General features: G+C 44.8%; 1 protein-coding gene across 1 annotated transcript in view; it reads right to left on the bottom strand.

Annotated features, from left to right (window-relative positions):
• UBE2G2 (ubiquitin conjugating enzyme E2 G2) overlaps positions 1-14,030 on the bottom strand; it is a 43,574-nt gene that overhangs the window by 16,594 nt on the left and 12,950 nt on the right. Inside the window, exons 2-3 of the mRNA XM_006032981.2 lie at positions 12,729-12,764; positions 12,593-12,638 (exon numbers count right to left, since the gene is read on the bottom strand). Of these exons, the coding sequence (XP_006033043.1) occupies positions 12,593-12,638; positions 12,729-12,764 (82 nt within the window). The remainder of the gene's footprint in view (positions 1-12,592; positions 12,639-12,728; positions 12,765-14,030) is intronic.

Below are 14,030 nucleotides of genomic sequence, written 5' to 3'. Positions count from 1 at the left end.
TACTTACCTGGCTGGACTCATTTGAGTCCCGTTTTTGTTTTTAGGGTTTGTGTTTTTTTGGGGGGGTTTTTCTCCCGCCCTGGCGGGGGGTCGGGCTAGAAGATCTATTAGGTCCCTTCCGACCCTAAAACTATGAAACTATATGAAACCCGCAGGAAGCAGCATGAGATCCACCAAGCCTAAGGACCAAATGTGCCAATTCTGCAGAAGTGTGGAAACAGAGCAAGGCTGGCTGTACTGGCAGGTGAGAAACTGAAAGGGCTGAAAACAAGCAGCGTATTTAAAGTCAGAGAAAGATATCAGCCGTGACACAGCAAGAATCAGTTACACCTATCCCTGTCATTCTTCCCTTCCTTTGTCCTTCCAAATTTAGTCAAGATAATTTGGTCCTGTGTTTCAGCAGCTCATTCCAAGAGTTTGCATTCATTTGAGCCGCAGTTTAAAGACGTGCGTATTGAAATCCTGCAACTGTGTGTCTGGTTTCTTGTGCCTCTTATTCCCCTGATAGATGTTACTTTAACAAGCCTTGAGGGCCTTTCTGCTAAGATGCACTAAAAAGGAGCACATTGGGTTGCAACCTGTATTAAATGTCCTGATGGCTTTGTTTTTAGCCAATCATTGGTGCAGGGATCAAGTTCAAAGAGAAACTAAGTGAAACAAAAATGGCATTTACTACTAATATGGCACACAATAAAGGTGCATTCAGGCTGAAACTACTCAGGCCCACTACATTAAGTTCAAGCAGTCTGCCAAAAGCACTGATGTTCAATAGCACAGTATCATTTTGCAGTCATATCACCTGTTGTGTAAAGGCCTCAATAACTTCACATAACTTGAAGGCTCAGTGCCTCATGCTTTGATCTTATCTGACCTTGTGGCCTTCTCTACATGTTACATCTATTGCACAATTATCTTAATTGTACAGTAATTTAGATTGGCTACATGTGCAAATTAACTACTGCACCTTAAAAAGGGCCAACCAGCCACATTATTGCTTGAAAATGTGTAAGAACTTTATATCAGGTTTCTATCCATCTTTAAATTTGCACATGTAGGTGATCTCCTAGGCACTGAGAAGGACAATGCACTACAGGGCTGGGAGATTGCAGCCAATGCAGTCTCCTGGCTGCAGGACTGCAGGGCGCACTCCAGGCAGCGGCTGGGAGATCACAGTTGTTGCCATCTCCCAGCCATTCTGATCTCCCAGCCATAGGGTGCTCCAGGCACCTCCATGGCTGGGAGACTGCAGCAGTGCCCCACAGCTTGCCATGAACACATCAAGACCAGGAATCCCTATCAGGTGTGGATATTCTCAGTCCCAGCTGCATGTGGTCCCCATGGCTGGGAACCCTCTCAGAAAAGACGGCTCTTAGCCCGTGGAAGCATGCTTCTTGCTGATGCAAGGACTGGGCTCCCCTTACACTAGCAATAAAGCACTGTGCCAGCCAGAGTCGAATACTTGCAGTATTTGGCTGGGAAGGATGATACAGAAGCTCATGGCAAGGCAGAGGATGATGCAAGCTCTTCCCATGTACTCACTGCGGACCCGAGGGTCCAACAAATCAAACAAGCATAATCCTAGCTTAAGCAGTACAAGCATGAAACAACTTCATGGAGTCCACTAGGGACTTCGCTCTTACTAGCCAGTTTTACAAGGCACGTGTACGTATACTTCAGCAAGGGCTGGGAAAATAAACCTTATAAAAATGTTGTCCTATTGCAGTCAGTCAGGCCCATGGCAAAAGTTACACTTAAGACTCAATTAACCAGTGAATCAGGTCTTCAGTAGTAACGCATCCACATGCTCATGCTATTAATGGCACAATAAAACAAGAAATAAGCCACAAAATGATACCACAAGTCGCATGTAATTTTGTGACTGGCTTCCACTGCACCTTAAATTGAAGGTATAGCAGAGTCCCTGCCATACAGCCTGATGCATGGCGGGGCTCTGGGACCAGCCTCAGTGCAGCCCTGATGCTGGGACCCACAGTCAACTGACGGGCGGCCCCTGCTCCAGGACCACAACAGTGTCGAACTTGCTCTGCTGTGGTTCTAGAGCCAAGATCATCAGTCAGCTGATTAGCAGTTCCAGCCCCAAGACCACACCCGTTCACCAGGCACTGCTTTTTGCTTGCTGGTGCAGGGGGAAACTGGGACTGGCTCAATTGGGATTTCACCCCTTATCCCAACATGGCATAGCAGGAGGTGTGACTGTTAGGATCAGGGTACAGATCCAATTGTGCCATTATTTGAACACATGCTAGGGGCCTCAGTCTCTTCTCTACTTTATGTTCATTGTTTACCTGGTTCTCAATCTGGATGTCACGTCTCTAAAATGTATAGCAGAGAGACTGCCAGCTAGAGACACAGCCCATCTTGAACTTTGTTTTTCACAAAGTACATCAGACCCAGTGCTGCTACAAGCCCTTCCAATCTTTCAAAGAGTGGGAGCAACACACATAGATGTCATCACCTCTCCAAGACAGAAATTCTCTCTGTGGAAAGTGGGAGATGCCCAAGTGCACACACTGTGATGGAAGGTATGCAGGACAAATTAACAGTGTGTGTGATTCCTAACATGTCCAGTACCCACTTGCCCAAAGTGGGAGGTGGGCATTTTTCTGCTGAAGGGAGTCATTCAATTTAGGCTGCAGTTCCAGGTGGGTGTACCAGAGTCACATAGCTCTTCTGGGAGTTGTGGGTGATTCTCCCTTCAGGACTGCTTTCCCATGTATGTCTGAAAGGTCTGTGGGACTTTCTTCCAGCCCCCAAGCCAAAAGAGCTCAGCAATGACATTCTCTACCTCGGACAGAAAGCAGAAAAATTAACTGTGTTCTTGAGGAATCTCCACTTGCCTCCCTGCTTGGCATGCTTACACCAAAATGTGCTAAATTCTACACTGCTGTAAGCAGAAAGAGAAATCAAGAATTAAATGGCTAAGCCCCAAAAGCCAGGCAGGAAGCTTCACTCAGATCTAGCCAACCTGAAGCCCAGCTACACTAGAAACGTAGTGATTAGGATACATTCAGATCCAGAGAACCTATGGGTCAGTGGCAGAAAGGTCCGTCTGCCTGCAAGTTTGGAGGCACAGCAAATTTGTTAGCTAATGGAACTTGCTCCAGTACTTTCCCGTTAAGGCTAAGAAGTCAAGGGGAGTAAAGGAGAAGGTTTAAATATGAATGTGGATAAGGAAGATTGACAACCAGAGCAGACAGAACTGAAATGTATGAAGGAACAGAAACCCTTCTGCTTGTGGGGAAAGCCAAACAGGGACTGACAGGGATTAAAGGAAAAATCTTGTTCTGTCTTGCTACAGTGGGAAATTGGCTGTGGGGTTGGACCCAGAGAGCACTAATAGATAGATCTGTGTTGATCTGGCGGAAAGTAGCCAGTGGGGTCCCCCAGGGTTCGGTACTTGGGGCTTTTCATCTTCATCAATGATATGGATGCAAGGGTGACAAGCACACTGGAAAAGTTCGTCAATGCTACTAAATTGTGTCTTCAATGACATTAAATTGTGGGGAAGTGCAGCTATGCATCAGGGTAGGCTGATGATCCAGGTGAACCTAGACAGATTAGCTAGATGGGCGGACCAGAACCAGATACTGTTCAACATTGAAAATTGTAATGTGCTCCACCTGGGGAGGAAAAGTCCGCAACAAACTTACAGGCTCAGTGGTGCTACGCTAGCTAGCACCACATCCAGAAGGGACCTGGAGGTCATTATTGATCATAAAATGAATACGAGCCACCAGTGTGACGCTAGTTAGCTGAGCAAACAATATGCTGGCATGAATCAACCAATGCATCTCAAGCAAAACTAAGGAAGTCATTCTCCCACTCTACTCAGCATTGGTGAGGCCACAGCTGGAGTACTGCATCTAGTTCTGGGCACTGCACTTCAACAAGGATGTGGAAAAACTTGAGAGAGTCCAGAGAAGAGCCACCCATATGATCAGAGGCCTAAAGAGCAAGCCATATGAGGAAAGGCTGACAGATATGGGACTGTTCAGCCTAGAAGAGAGAAGACTTTGGGGGGGATCTGGTGGCAGCTTACAAGTATATCAGGGATGAGCATGAGGGGCTAGGCAAACAACTATTCACCAGAGCGCCCCAGGGGAAAATCAGGAGCAATGGTCATAAACTCCTAGAAAGTTTCAGTCTGGATACAAGGAAAATCTCTCTCACAGTTCATGTGACCAGACTCTGGAATACACTCCTAGCAGGGGTGGTGTAGGCACCTACCCTTGAGATCTTCAAAGGGAGACTGGATACACACCTTGCTGGGGTTGTTTGACCCCAGCAGTCTTTCCTGCGCACAGCAGAGGGGCTGAACCTGATGATCTCACAAGGTCCCTTCCAGCCCTAAACTTCTGTGAATCTGTGATACCAACACTGCAAATGAAGGGGGTTTTTCTTCTACCTTCCACTGGTCACAGCCAGAGATCAGGCACCAAATGAGAAGAACCACAACTCTGAGACAATTCCTGTGTTCGTTCCTAACCAAAACAAAGACACTAACTTCAAAGGCGACTAAGCTGATGTCACTTATAACTTGTTGTCTTCTCAACTCATATCCCACAAACCTAGACCCTCCTCTATGCTTTTACACACTTGCAAAGGTATCACCTTACCCCAGCTATTTACTCCCGAATTTGATCCACTGAGTCCAAACATAAGGGAATTCAAGTGACCACCCAATTGTGAAATACAAATTGTTGTTCTGGAGTCTAGGATGAAGCTAAACATTAAAAATGAATAGTCATAGTTTAACTCCTCAAAAAACTATGGGGTCCCAGGCACATCTCTCTTTTGGAAGGGAGGGGAGGGGAGGGAGGCGGTCACTATTCAGCTTAAGGCCAGGTCCCCAACCCCGACTAGTGAATAGTTTAGAACAGAGCTTTCCAAACTTTTCATGTTGGTGACACACTTTTTAGATATGCATCATTTCGCGACACAGTAATTCAGTTCCGGGGGAGGGGCCAAGGGAAGCAGACGCAAGTAAGGGAGCTCCGCGGTGCCCTTCCGCAAAATTTTCTGCATTCCGCGCGACACCTACACACTGCCGCCGACACACTAATGTGTCGCGGCACACAGTTTGGAAAGCTCTGGTTTAGAAACAAAATGGTGGGCCAGCATTATGAGCATCAAAGCTAGCAAGGCTCTCAAAGAAGATGCTTTTGCAGTTTCCTAAAGAAAGCTGGAGTTTGGATCACCTTTATCTGCTACCGCCAGATCCCCATCACAGACTTATACGTGCACAGCACCAATCCAAGAAACCTAGGCAGAATGCTGGAAAAGGAGGATTTAAAAATCTCACACCCCAGGGAAGTGATTATTCCCCTCTATTCGGCATTGGTAAGGCTACATCTGGAGTCCTGTGTCCAGTTTTGGGCCCCTCGTTACAGAAAGGATGTGAACAAATTGGAGAGAGTCCAATGGAGGGCAACAAAAATGGTTCAAGGGCTGGAACATGTGACTTGTGAGGAGAGGCTGAGGAAACTGGGCTTATTTAGTCTAGATAAAAGAAGGCTGAGGGGGATTTAATAGCAGCCTTCAACTACCTGAAGGGTGGTTCATAAAAGCATGGAGCTGGACTATTCTCAGAGGTGGCAGATGACTGAACAAGGAGCAATGGGCTCAAGGGAAGTTTAGGTTGGATAATAGGAAAAACTCTCACTAGGAGGGTAGTAAAGCACTGGAACAGGTTACCCAGAGAGGTTGGGAAAGTTCCATCTTTGGAGGTTTTTAGACCCGGCTAGACAAAGCCTTGGCTGGCATGAACTAGTTGGGGCTGGTTCTGCTCTGAGCAGGGGTTAGACTAGATGTGGCCTCCTGAGGTCCCTTCCAACCCTCATTTTCCATGACTCTAAAAGGGAGGGGAGGGGGAAAAGACAAGGGAATGAAATCCACCATGCAGGTGTCTGGTAAAATAACAGGGGAAGCATATTGATGAGAGGACAGTTAATTCTATAATAATTGTTTTGCGTCCATTTGTAAATGGTTGTTTTTTCATTTGTGAAAGAAGCTGGAAAGAGACCAAAAGCTACAATCTCATCCTGGGAAGGGGAATTCCACACTCAAAGAAGACTTGCTCTCAACAACAGGCCTAGGTCTAAACAGATCTAATTAATTTCTAGACAGATTTTGGAAAAATTGGCTTCAATTTGTCCTGTTTACAGTTTTAAAACAAAACAACCTTTAGGCTAATAAAGTGTAAACACTGAGTGTTTTTGTATCATTTGGAGTTAAACTGTTCCTGTAACAACAGATGCTTTCACAGCATTCTGCTTTTGAAGTTCACAAGCCCGAATCCTATAACTAAATAGGGCAAATGTACCTGTCCCTGAAACTTTAAACTTGTGATCCTGCACAACATGCTACAGCAGCTTGGACCCCACATGGTGCCAAAGTCTGTTCCAGTATTTTGATGACATTCCTTGACGTTTGGAGACTTATCGACATACTACATGGACAACTGGGGCCTTTGCTGCAAGATCTAAGTTGCAGAAATCTGTTTATTTGACTGCTTTCAGATAGCAAAGAAATGCCTTCAGCAAGGTGGATAAAAATCAATGACTTCTTTTTTTAAAAATGAGTTGTTTCTTAAAGACAATAATCAGATTTTTTTATTTAATTGTATTTTTAATTTTTTGTTAAGATGCTTTCAAAAAAAATAAACCTATATAAAGATTGTTTTAATTTAAGATAGGTTAAAGCTCAAAGATATCATCGTGGAATAGGAATTGTAACTTCTAATTATATACCATTTGAGATAATATATTCATGTAACCTTTTTAGAAAAGTTTTATAAATGTCAGAACTGGCCATAGACTACATTAGGGACCCAATCTTATGGGGTTCCCAGAGGTTCCTCTATAGATTAGTAAAGATTAAAGAAGTTTCAGTTCCCAAACTATGGATTTGTGTCTCCAGAGATAACAGCCTTGTTAACAGCAGTATATGGAGATGAGAGATAACAGACCTAATTGCCTACCCATCAGCCCTCTTGTCTCTCTGCAAGTTTGTGTACACAGTCAGGCCCTTACCTCTCTGTAAAAGTGCAAGGTTTCAAGAAGTTAAATTAATAGAGGATATCAACCAACAAGAATGCACTTTCTGTAGAAAACAATGATTAAATCAAGGCTTCCTGGCCAGCCATTTAAATCATGATTTAACCGGATTTGATTTAAATCAAATCCACCCTGATCTTTAGTCTCAATGAACAATTCCCACACCCACCTCCCCCTTCTCAAGGTTATTTTGACCTCCTGGAGCTTTTATATTTATATAGGGACCACATTTGAGTTTAAGATTTTTAACCACTCTATTTTTTTAATATATGTACACACAGACACAGTCATACACACATCTCTACAATTAAAAGGTATTCGAGATTAGTCTAAATAAAAAAAATACCCTTATCTTCACTATTTTCCCATTATACTGCATATATCCCTTTGGTACTTCATCTGCTTGGATGTGAGACCATACTTGTTATTTCATTTCAGTATAATTTCTTTAGGTGCTTGAATCTCATGCAGTGTTAAAACAGTACCACAACCTTGGGTTGCACACAATGAAGAGGTTTACATGCAAATATAAGTTTGCTCTGTCTAGCCATTAAAATTTTCTAATTAATAAAGTTTATCTTTGTAAAAAAAAAAGAAAAAAAAGAAAAAAAGAAAAATCAACCAAGATGAGGACTAAGCTAAAGGAGCCTCTCTGATTATTACATTTTACCTTCCAGATCTAGCAGGTGTTAAACTGCAATTTTATCAGGGCACACCAAATAAAAACAAATAAGACAGTAATAATATTTAATTTGCACTGGCAAAGACCACAATAAACACACCTGAAAGCCTACGCTAAAGGGGATTTCATTTTCTGTGTCAGCAGGCATCCCTTTGGTTATTTACATCTGCTTTATGATAACAAATGCTTTTATATTTAGACATACACATTCAAATGTCTTCAGCATGTGTTCTCAGGGCAAGCTCTATTCAACGGCAAGGCACTCCTGTGTAGAAAAAGAAACTCCAAGCTGTCAGTACTTCTCCACTACAAGGAATGTTTTGAGCCCTAAGAGATTTCAACACTCAACCAAATTGAGACACTATTTATAAACTACTTCCGACTGGGAGGTCCATTCTAACAACTACCGAGATACTACTTTTGATAACACTGACAACCACATCCTAACGTAAGGCAAGGTATAAGACATCACACCCAGCATCTTGGGGTTTGGATGTCTACAAGGTAGATATTGATATCTGTCATTTGGCATATCAATCTAGGTACCTAATAGGGGTACACCGATAGAGATTTTCTTGGCTGATACCGATAGCCAATTATTCACCGGGCATATTTTTTGTATATAGAAGTGAAGATACAAAACTTCTTGAGGAAGGTAGAACAGTAGTCAATAGCTGCAATTTGTAAATGTTGTCAGTTTTAAAGTACGGGTGACTGTACTATCTAGACCTGATATCATTGACTCCAAGATGAACATGGGCCGACAACGCGAGGTCACGGTCGGCAGGGCTAACCGGACCCTATCATGCATCCACAGGTGCATCTCGAGTAGGTCCAAGGAGGTGATCCTCCCCCTCTACGCGACACTGGTCAGGCTGCAGCTGGAGTACTGTGTCCAGTTCTGGGCACCCCACTTCAAGAGGGATGTGGACAACATTGAGAGGGTCCAGAGGAGGGCCACCCACATGATCCGGGGACAGCAGGGCAGACTCTACAATGAGAGACTACGGGACCTGAACCTGTTCAGCCTTCACAGGAGAAGGCTGAGAGGGGACCTTGTGACTGTCTATAAACTCACTAGGGGGGGGACCAGAAGGGTTTCGGGGAGACCTTGTTTCCCCTAGCGCCCCCCGGGATAACAAGGAATAACAGCCACAAGTTGTTGGAGAGTAGGCTTATATTAGACATCAGTGAGAACTACTTCACAGTCAGGGCGGCTAGGATCTGGAACCGACTTCCAAGGGAAGTGGTGCCGGCTCCTACGCTGGGGGCCTTTAAGAAGCGGCTCGATGCCTACCTGGCTGGGGTCACTTGAGCCCAGTTTCCCTCCTGCCGAGGCAGGGGGGCGGACTTGAAGATCTACAAGGTCCCTTCCGACCCTACTTCTATGATTCTATGATATTGGGCAATACCGGTCTGGTAACTGATTTACAAGAGCAGAGCCACGCAGCAGAGAGAGCAGCACCCTGCAGGTAAGTGAGCAGAGAGGAAGGGGCATGGGGGGCCAGAGATTGACAGCCCCATAGTGAGGGAGGGAGTGGGGCAAGGACAGAGGCTGGAGCTGGGGGTGTTACCCAGCCAGGTTGGTGAATGGGACCCCAGGGCTGGGACAGGGAGCAGATTGGAGCCATGGGCTGTTCATCCAGAGGATCAGTGTCCTGAGCTTTAGTTCAGTTTAGCTCAGTGAATGAGCTTTAGTTCAAGAGTCCCCACCGCCATTTTTAAGCTTGGGGACACGTTTAGAAGCGGAGCCAAGCAGGGCGAGGGCAGATGCAGACTGCTTGCTGTGGGCTCAGAGCTCTCTGCCCTGCTGCTTTTGCCCCGAGAGTCGCATGCTAGCCCCACCACATCCCCTGCTCGCCCAGCAGCAGGAGGCACAATTCGCTACCCCTGCTGCCACTGGGTGGGCAGGGGGTATGCCGTCAGCATACAGCTCCTGAGGCAGAAGGCAGCAGGGCAGACAGCCCTGAGCCCACAACAGGCAGCCTGCCTCTGCCTCATGCACAAATCTGGGGAGGTGGGGAGCACATGCCCCCCCATGCCTTTCCCAGAGGTGCACAAAGCAGCAGGGAGCTCTCCCCTCCCCACTTGCCCCCTGGACAAGCTGCCCGTGGCTCTGTCCTGCTCCCTGCCTCGGCCCCAGGGTCAAATTCAGCGCCCTGGCTGGGCAGTGCCCCCAGCTCCAGTCCCCACCCCACTCCCTCCCTCACCGTGGGGGCCTCAATCTGCCTTCCCCTCCACAGACTTACCTGCAGGGTGCTACTCTCCACACTGCCCAGCTGCACTTCTGGCCATGTGCATGCCATAGTCTGGGGGCCCCAGCCAGATGGCATATTATATTTATTGGTGCGTTATCAACTACACCAGCCCAAAAAAGCCAATAATGTTAATTTTCCTTTTATTGGTGTCAAGCCAATATGACATTGATACATTGGTGCACCTCTAGCATCTAATCCTACTTTTGGAAGTGGAGACCATTCACAAGTCCCATTTTGAATAATAAATATTCATCCCAGGCCAAAATCCCATTAACATAAAGGGTTGTATCATTTTAAACCAACAATCTCCTATTCAGAAAAATCAGCGTTACCCAATCAATTTTATGAGAGGAAGACCTCAAATATTCCAGTTATTAATACAGGTGAGGAAATGCTTCCATCTGTGGTAACGAACAGGTGTGTGCATCTCATGTATCACTTCTTTCAGTATTTATGAAAGATAATGATTGTGATATAGTTGATATTGAAGTTTAGCTCTAGGTATAGTGCTTAGCCAAAGCCACCACCTTATTTTTTTTCCTCTTATAACTACTGCTAGTCACTAATGAAAAGCAGTACTGGCAATTTGCAATTTGACTGTTTAAAGACATTTGTGAAAATCTGTTCAGCTCTAAAGTAAGATTTACTAGCAAGACCAGAATGTGCAACCCTGTCATGTATGACAGTGGGGGACTTTTGCAAATACTGAACACAAGTAAGTTTCTGCTGCTGATTGACAGCAAATGTTATATGTTCCTAAATGGCCTCCAACAACCCTGGAAGAGGTTATAACTTCTCTTTCAAAGCATGAGAGACTTTTGAAAGGGAAAGTCTGCATGATCATGTAACAAATACAAAATGATGTTCTCCGAACAAAAAATGAATTTTAGACAAGACCCTGACCCTCCAAATGGGGGGATGCATGTGGGGGAATGTCATCTGTTGCCTTCCCTCCTCTCTTACCAGAGCTGTCAGAGTGCAGTAGTATCAACTAGGGGGTCAACAACATATGGCCCAGCACCAGCGCAGATCCCCGCCAGCTAGGAGCTGCACATGTGCCAGGAATGGGAAGCAGCGGGCTGAGAGAAGGAGCAGCTCCTAGTTTCCTCGTCCCAGTGCAGGCACAGGAAAAACCCTTCACTGATGACATCCCACTGAGGCCACCTGGCCCTGTGTCAGCCAAGCTATTCCAGCCCACAACTTCTTAAAGGCCGCCAGCCCTTGAAGTACAAGAAAGAATGTCACCCAGCTACCACCAAGGAAGGTTACCAAGTCACTAGGCTCCATTTAGAGAGAGATGTCAACAGAAGCTTCTTAAGCAAGGACTTTCTTTGATGTGATGTAACCTGTCAGTTTCCTGCTACAATCCTTTGAACACTAAGCCAAGGCCATAATTTCTGCAAGTTCTCCAGCAAAAGTCAGAAGCTATTGCAGGCATATAACACTCACTGTGGAGATTATGTGACAAGCAGTTTAACAGCAAGAAGGTTGCACCCTTTCCTTTCAGATGTAGGCCAGCTATAATAAGCTATAGCTGTCCACTCCAGACTAGAATAATTGCAGGGCATTATGCACAGAAGTACATCTGCAAGCTATCGCAAATGGAACAGCCTGCTTATACAGCACCTTTCCATACGGAACACCCGTGTCACTTGATCTGTGCCAACTGCCAACTGATTTCTAGGTGAAATGCAAGATGTTAATTATATCACACCAAATCCTATATTATCTGAGCTCCCTCCAGAAATCTAAGATGACATTTGTGATCTTGATAGACGATGCCTAGGAATTCTGTAAACTCTCCAGCAATAAACACTGAAAACTAGATCCTATTTCGTCTATTAGGTGCTTAAATGGATGTAGGTATTTTATTGAGGTACTATTCCAGTCTGTTCAAGTCCCAGAAAAATCCATTAATACATCTGCTTCTGTAACATGCTATCATTGTAGCCTTAATACCAAGTCACAAAAAGACCTGAGATGGAGGAGAACTCGTTCATTTTTTGCATTATCATTTCTTCAGGGACTTTACCTGGGTGGAATAAGATTGTACTGAGTATCTACTAGGTTGAACAGGATCTGGACCTAAGCTTGCGAAATCTTACTAGCATTTTGGTTAAGAGCTAGAGAATTTAAAAAGAAAATTTATGCTGGAGGCCAAAATAAACCTAATTTACCCTGCTCATTCTGTTCTACTTGCTACTTCTGAATTGCCTCTTAGCTGTACAATTTAGAAACTTTTCCCACTAGTTTATACAGTTGATGAATTAGGCAACTCATCTTGTGGCTTATGTATATGTTAAAAGTCATGGTTCTAGCTGCAATCTCTAGGGAGCCTCATATGTTATACTTGGCATATTATTTCTTGTGGCTCTGCTAATATAGAGTCAGCACTATATTTTTCAGTCACTTCAGTAACAAGTCCACCAACACAGAAAACATTCAAAAGGAGATTGCAGCCTGATGGTATCCCCTCTGAACACGACCCGAGTTTTCTTGCACAAAAAATGATAGTCTACATCAACACACTCCATTATGACAATCAAATAAAATGTAGATTCAAAGTATTGACTCACATGATTAAGGCTTCCCATTCAAAGAAATTCTCTTCATTCATAGGCCCTGTTTTAAAAAAAAAAGGAACAGTACTGCTTTACTAAGAACAGGAACGGGTACATACCTATAATATATTAAATCTATTTAACTTCTTACCTGCTACTATCCCTTCCGGTGGATTCAGGGTCAACTCTGTAAAATTCAAAATGAGAAAAGACTGTTATGGACACACATGAATCTCTTTATATTACTGAAAATTCCAAGAGGAGGATGTTTAACCTTTCAACTGGATTACTATTCCTTAGCATGCCATTTCTTGACAATAAAAGAACAGCTAGACATCAGGGAAAGCTTGGGAACAGTCTAGTTCCTCCCATCATATTCTACTCTCCCTACCAAGACTTCCCAAATAGAAGGACCAATATATTACACCTTTCCATAAACAATACAAGAAATGAATTGCTAGCCAACCTAGCTTTAAATCTTAAACCTACCAAGGACAAGTTTTCTAGATTACAACAATCTGAATTTTAGGAGGAAAAACCAACTGTTCCACAAACCCAAATGTGCACTTTTCTTTCTAAAGGTGGAATGTCCTGAATTCGCATGGAGAGTGAATGAAATCCAAACAAGGAGAGAATCCTACTTCTATAGCCTCACCACCAAGGCAAAGGATGCATTTACACCAGTTTAAGTTACATCAATGTTATACACTTAAAGTAGAACACCACCAGAATCCAGAGCAGACAAACATGCCGCTATGCAGGGGTTTCATAGATTTCATAGACATCAGGGCTGGAAGGGACCTCAGAAGATCATCGAGTCCAGCTCCCCACCCAAAGGGCAGGAAGTCAGCTGGGGTCATAGGATCCCAGCAAGATAAGCATCCAGTTTCATCTTGAAGGTGTTCAATGAAGGCGCTTGAACCACCTCCGGTGGCAGGCTGTTCCAGACCTTGGGGGCTCGGACAGTAAAGAAATTCTTCCTTATGTCCAGCCTGAAACGATCTTGAAGTAGTTTGTGACCATTCGACCTCGTCATCCCTTGGGGCGCTCTGGTGAACAAACGTTCCCCTAGATGCTGGTGGTCACCCCTGATAAACTTGTAGGTGGCCATCAGATCACCCCTGAGCCTGCGCTTTTTCAGGCTAAAGAGCCCCAGGGCTCTCAGCCTGTCATCGTAGGGTCTGCTTCCCTGACCTCTGATCATGCGCGTGGCTCTTCTCTGGACTCTCTCAAGCTTCTCCACATCCTTTTTGAATTGTGGAGCCCAAAACTGGACGCAGTACTCCAGCTGCGGCCTCACTAAGGCCGAGTACAGGGGGAGGATGACGTCCCGGGATTTGCTTGAGAAGCATCTATGGATGCAAGCCAGCGTTTTGGTCGCTTTACTAGCCGCAGCATCACACTGAAGGCTCATGTTCATCTTGTGGTCAGTCATGACCCCCAAGTCCCTTTC

This window comes from Alligator sinensis, unplaced genomic scaffold, assembly GCF_000455745.1.
Source record: "Alligator sinensis unplaced genomic scaffold, ASM45574v1 scaffold1086_1, whole genome shotgun sequence".
In the NCBI taxonomy this organism is placed as follows: Eukaryota; Metazoa; Chordata; order Crocodylia; family Alligatoridae; genus Alligator; species Alligator sinensis.
This window is presented reverse-complemented; position numbering and strand designations above follow the sequence as displayed.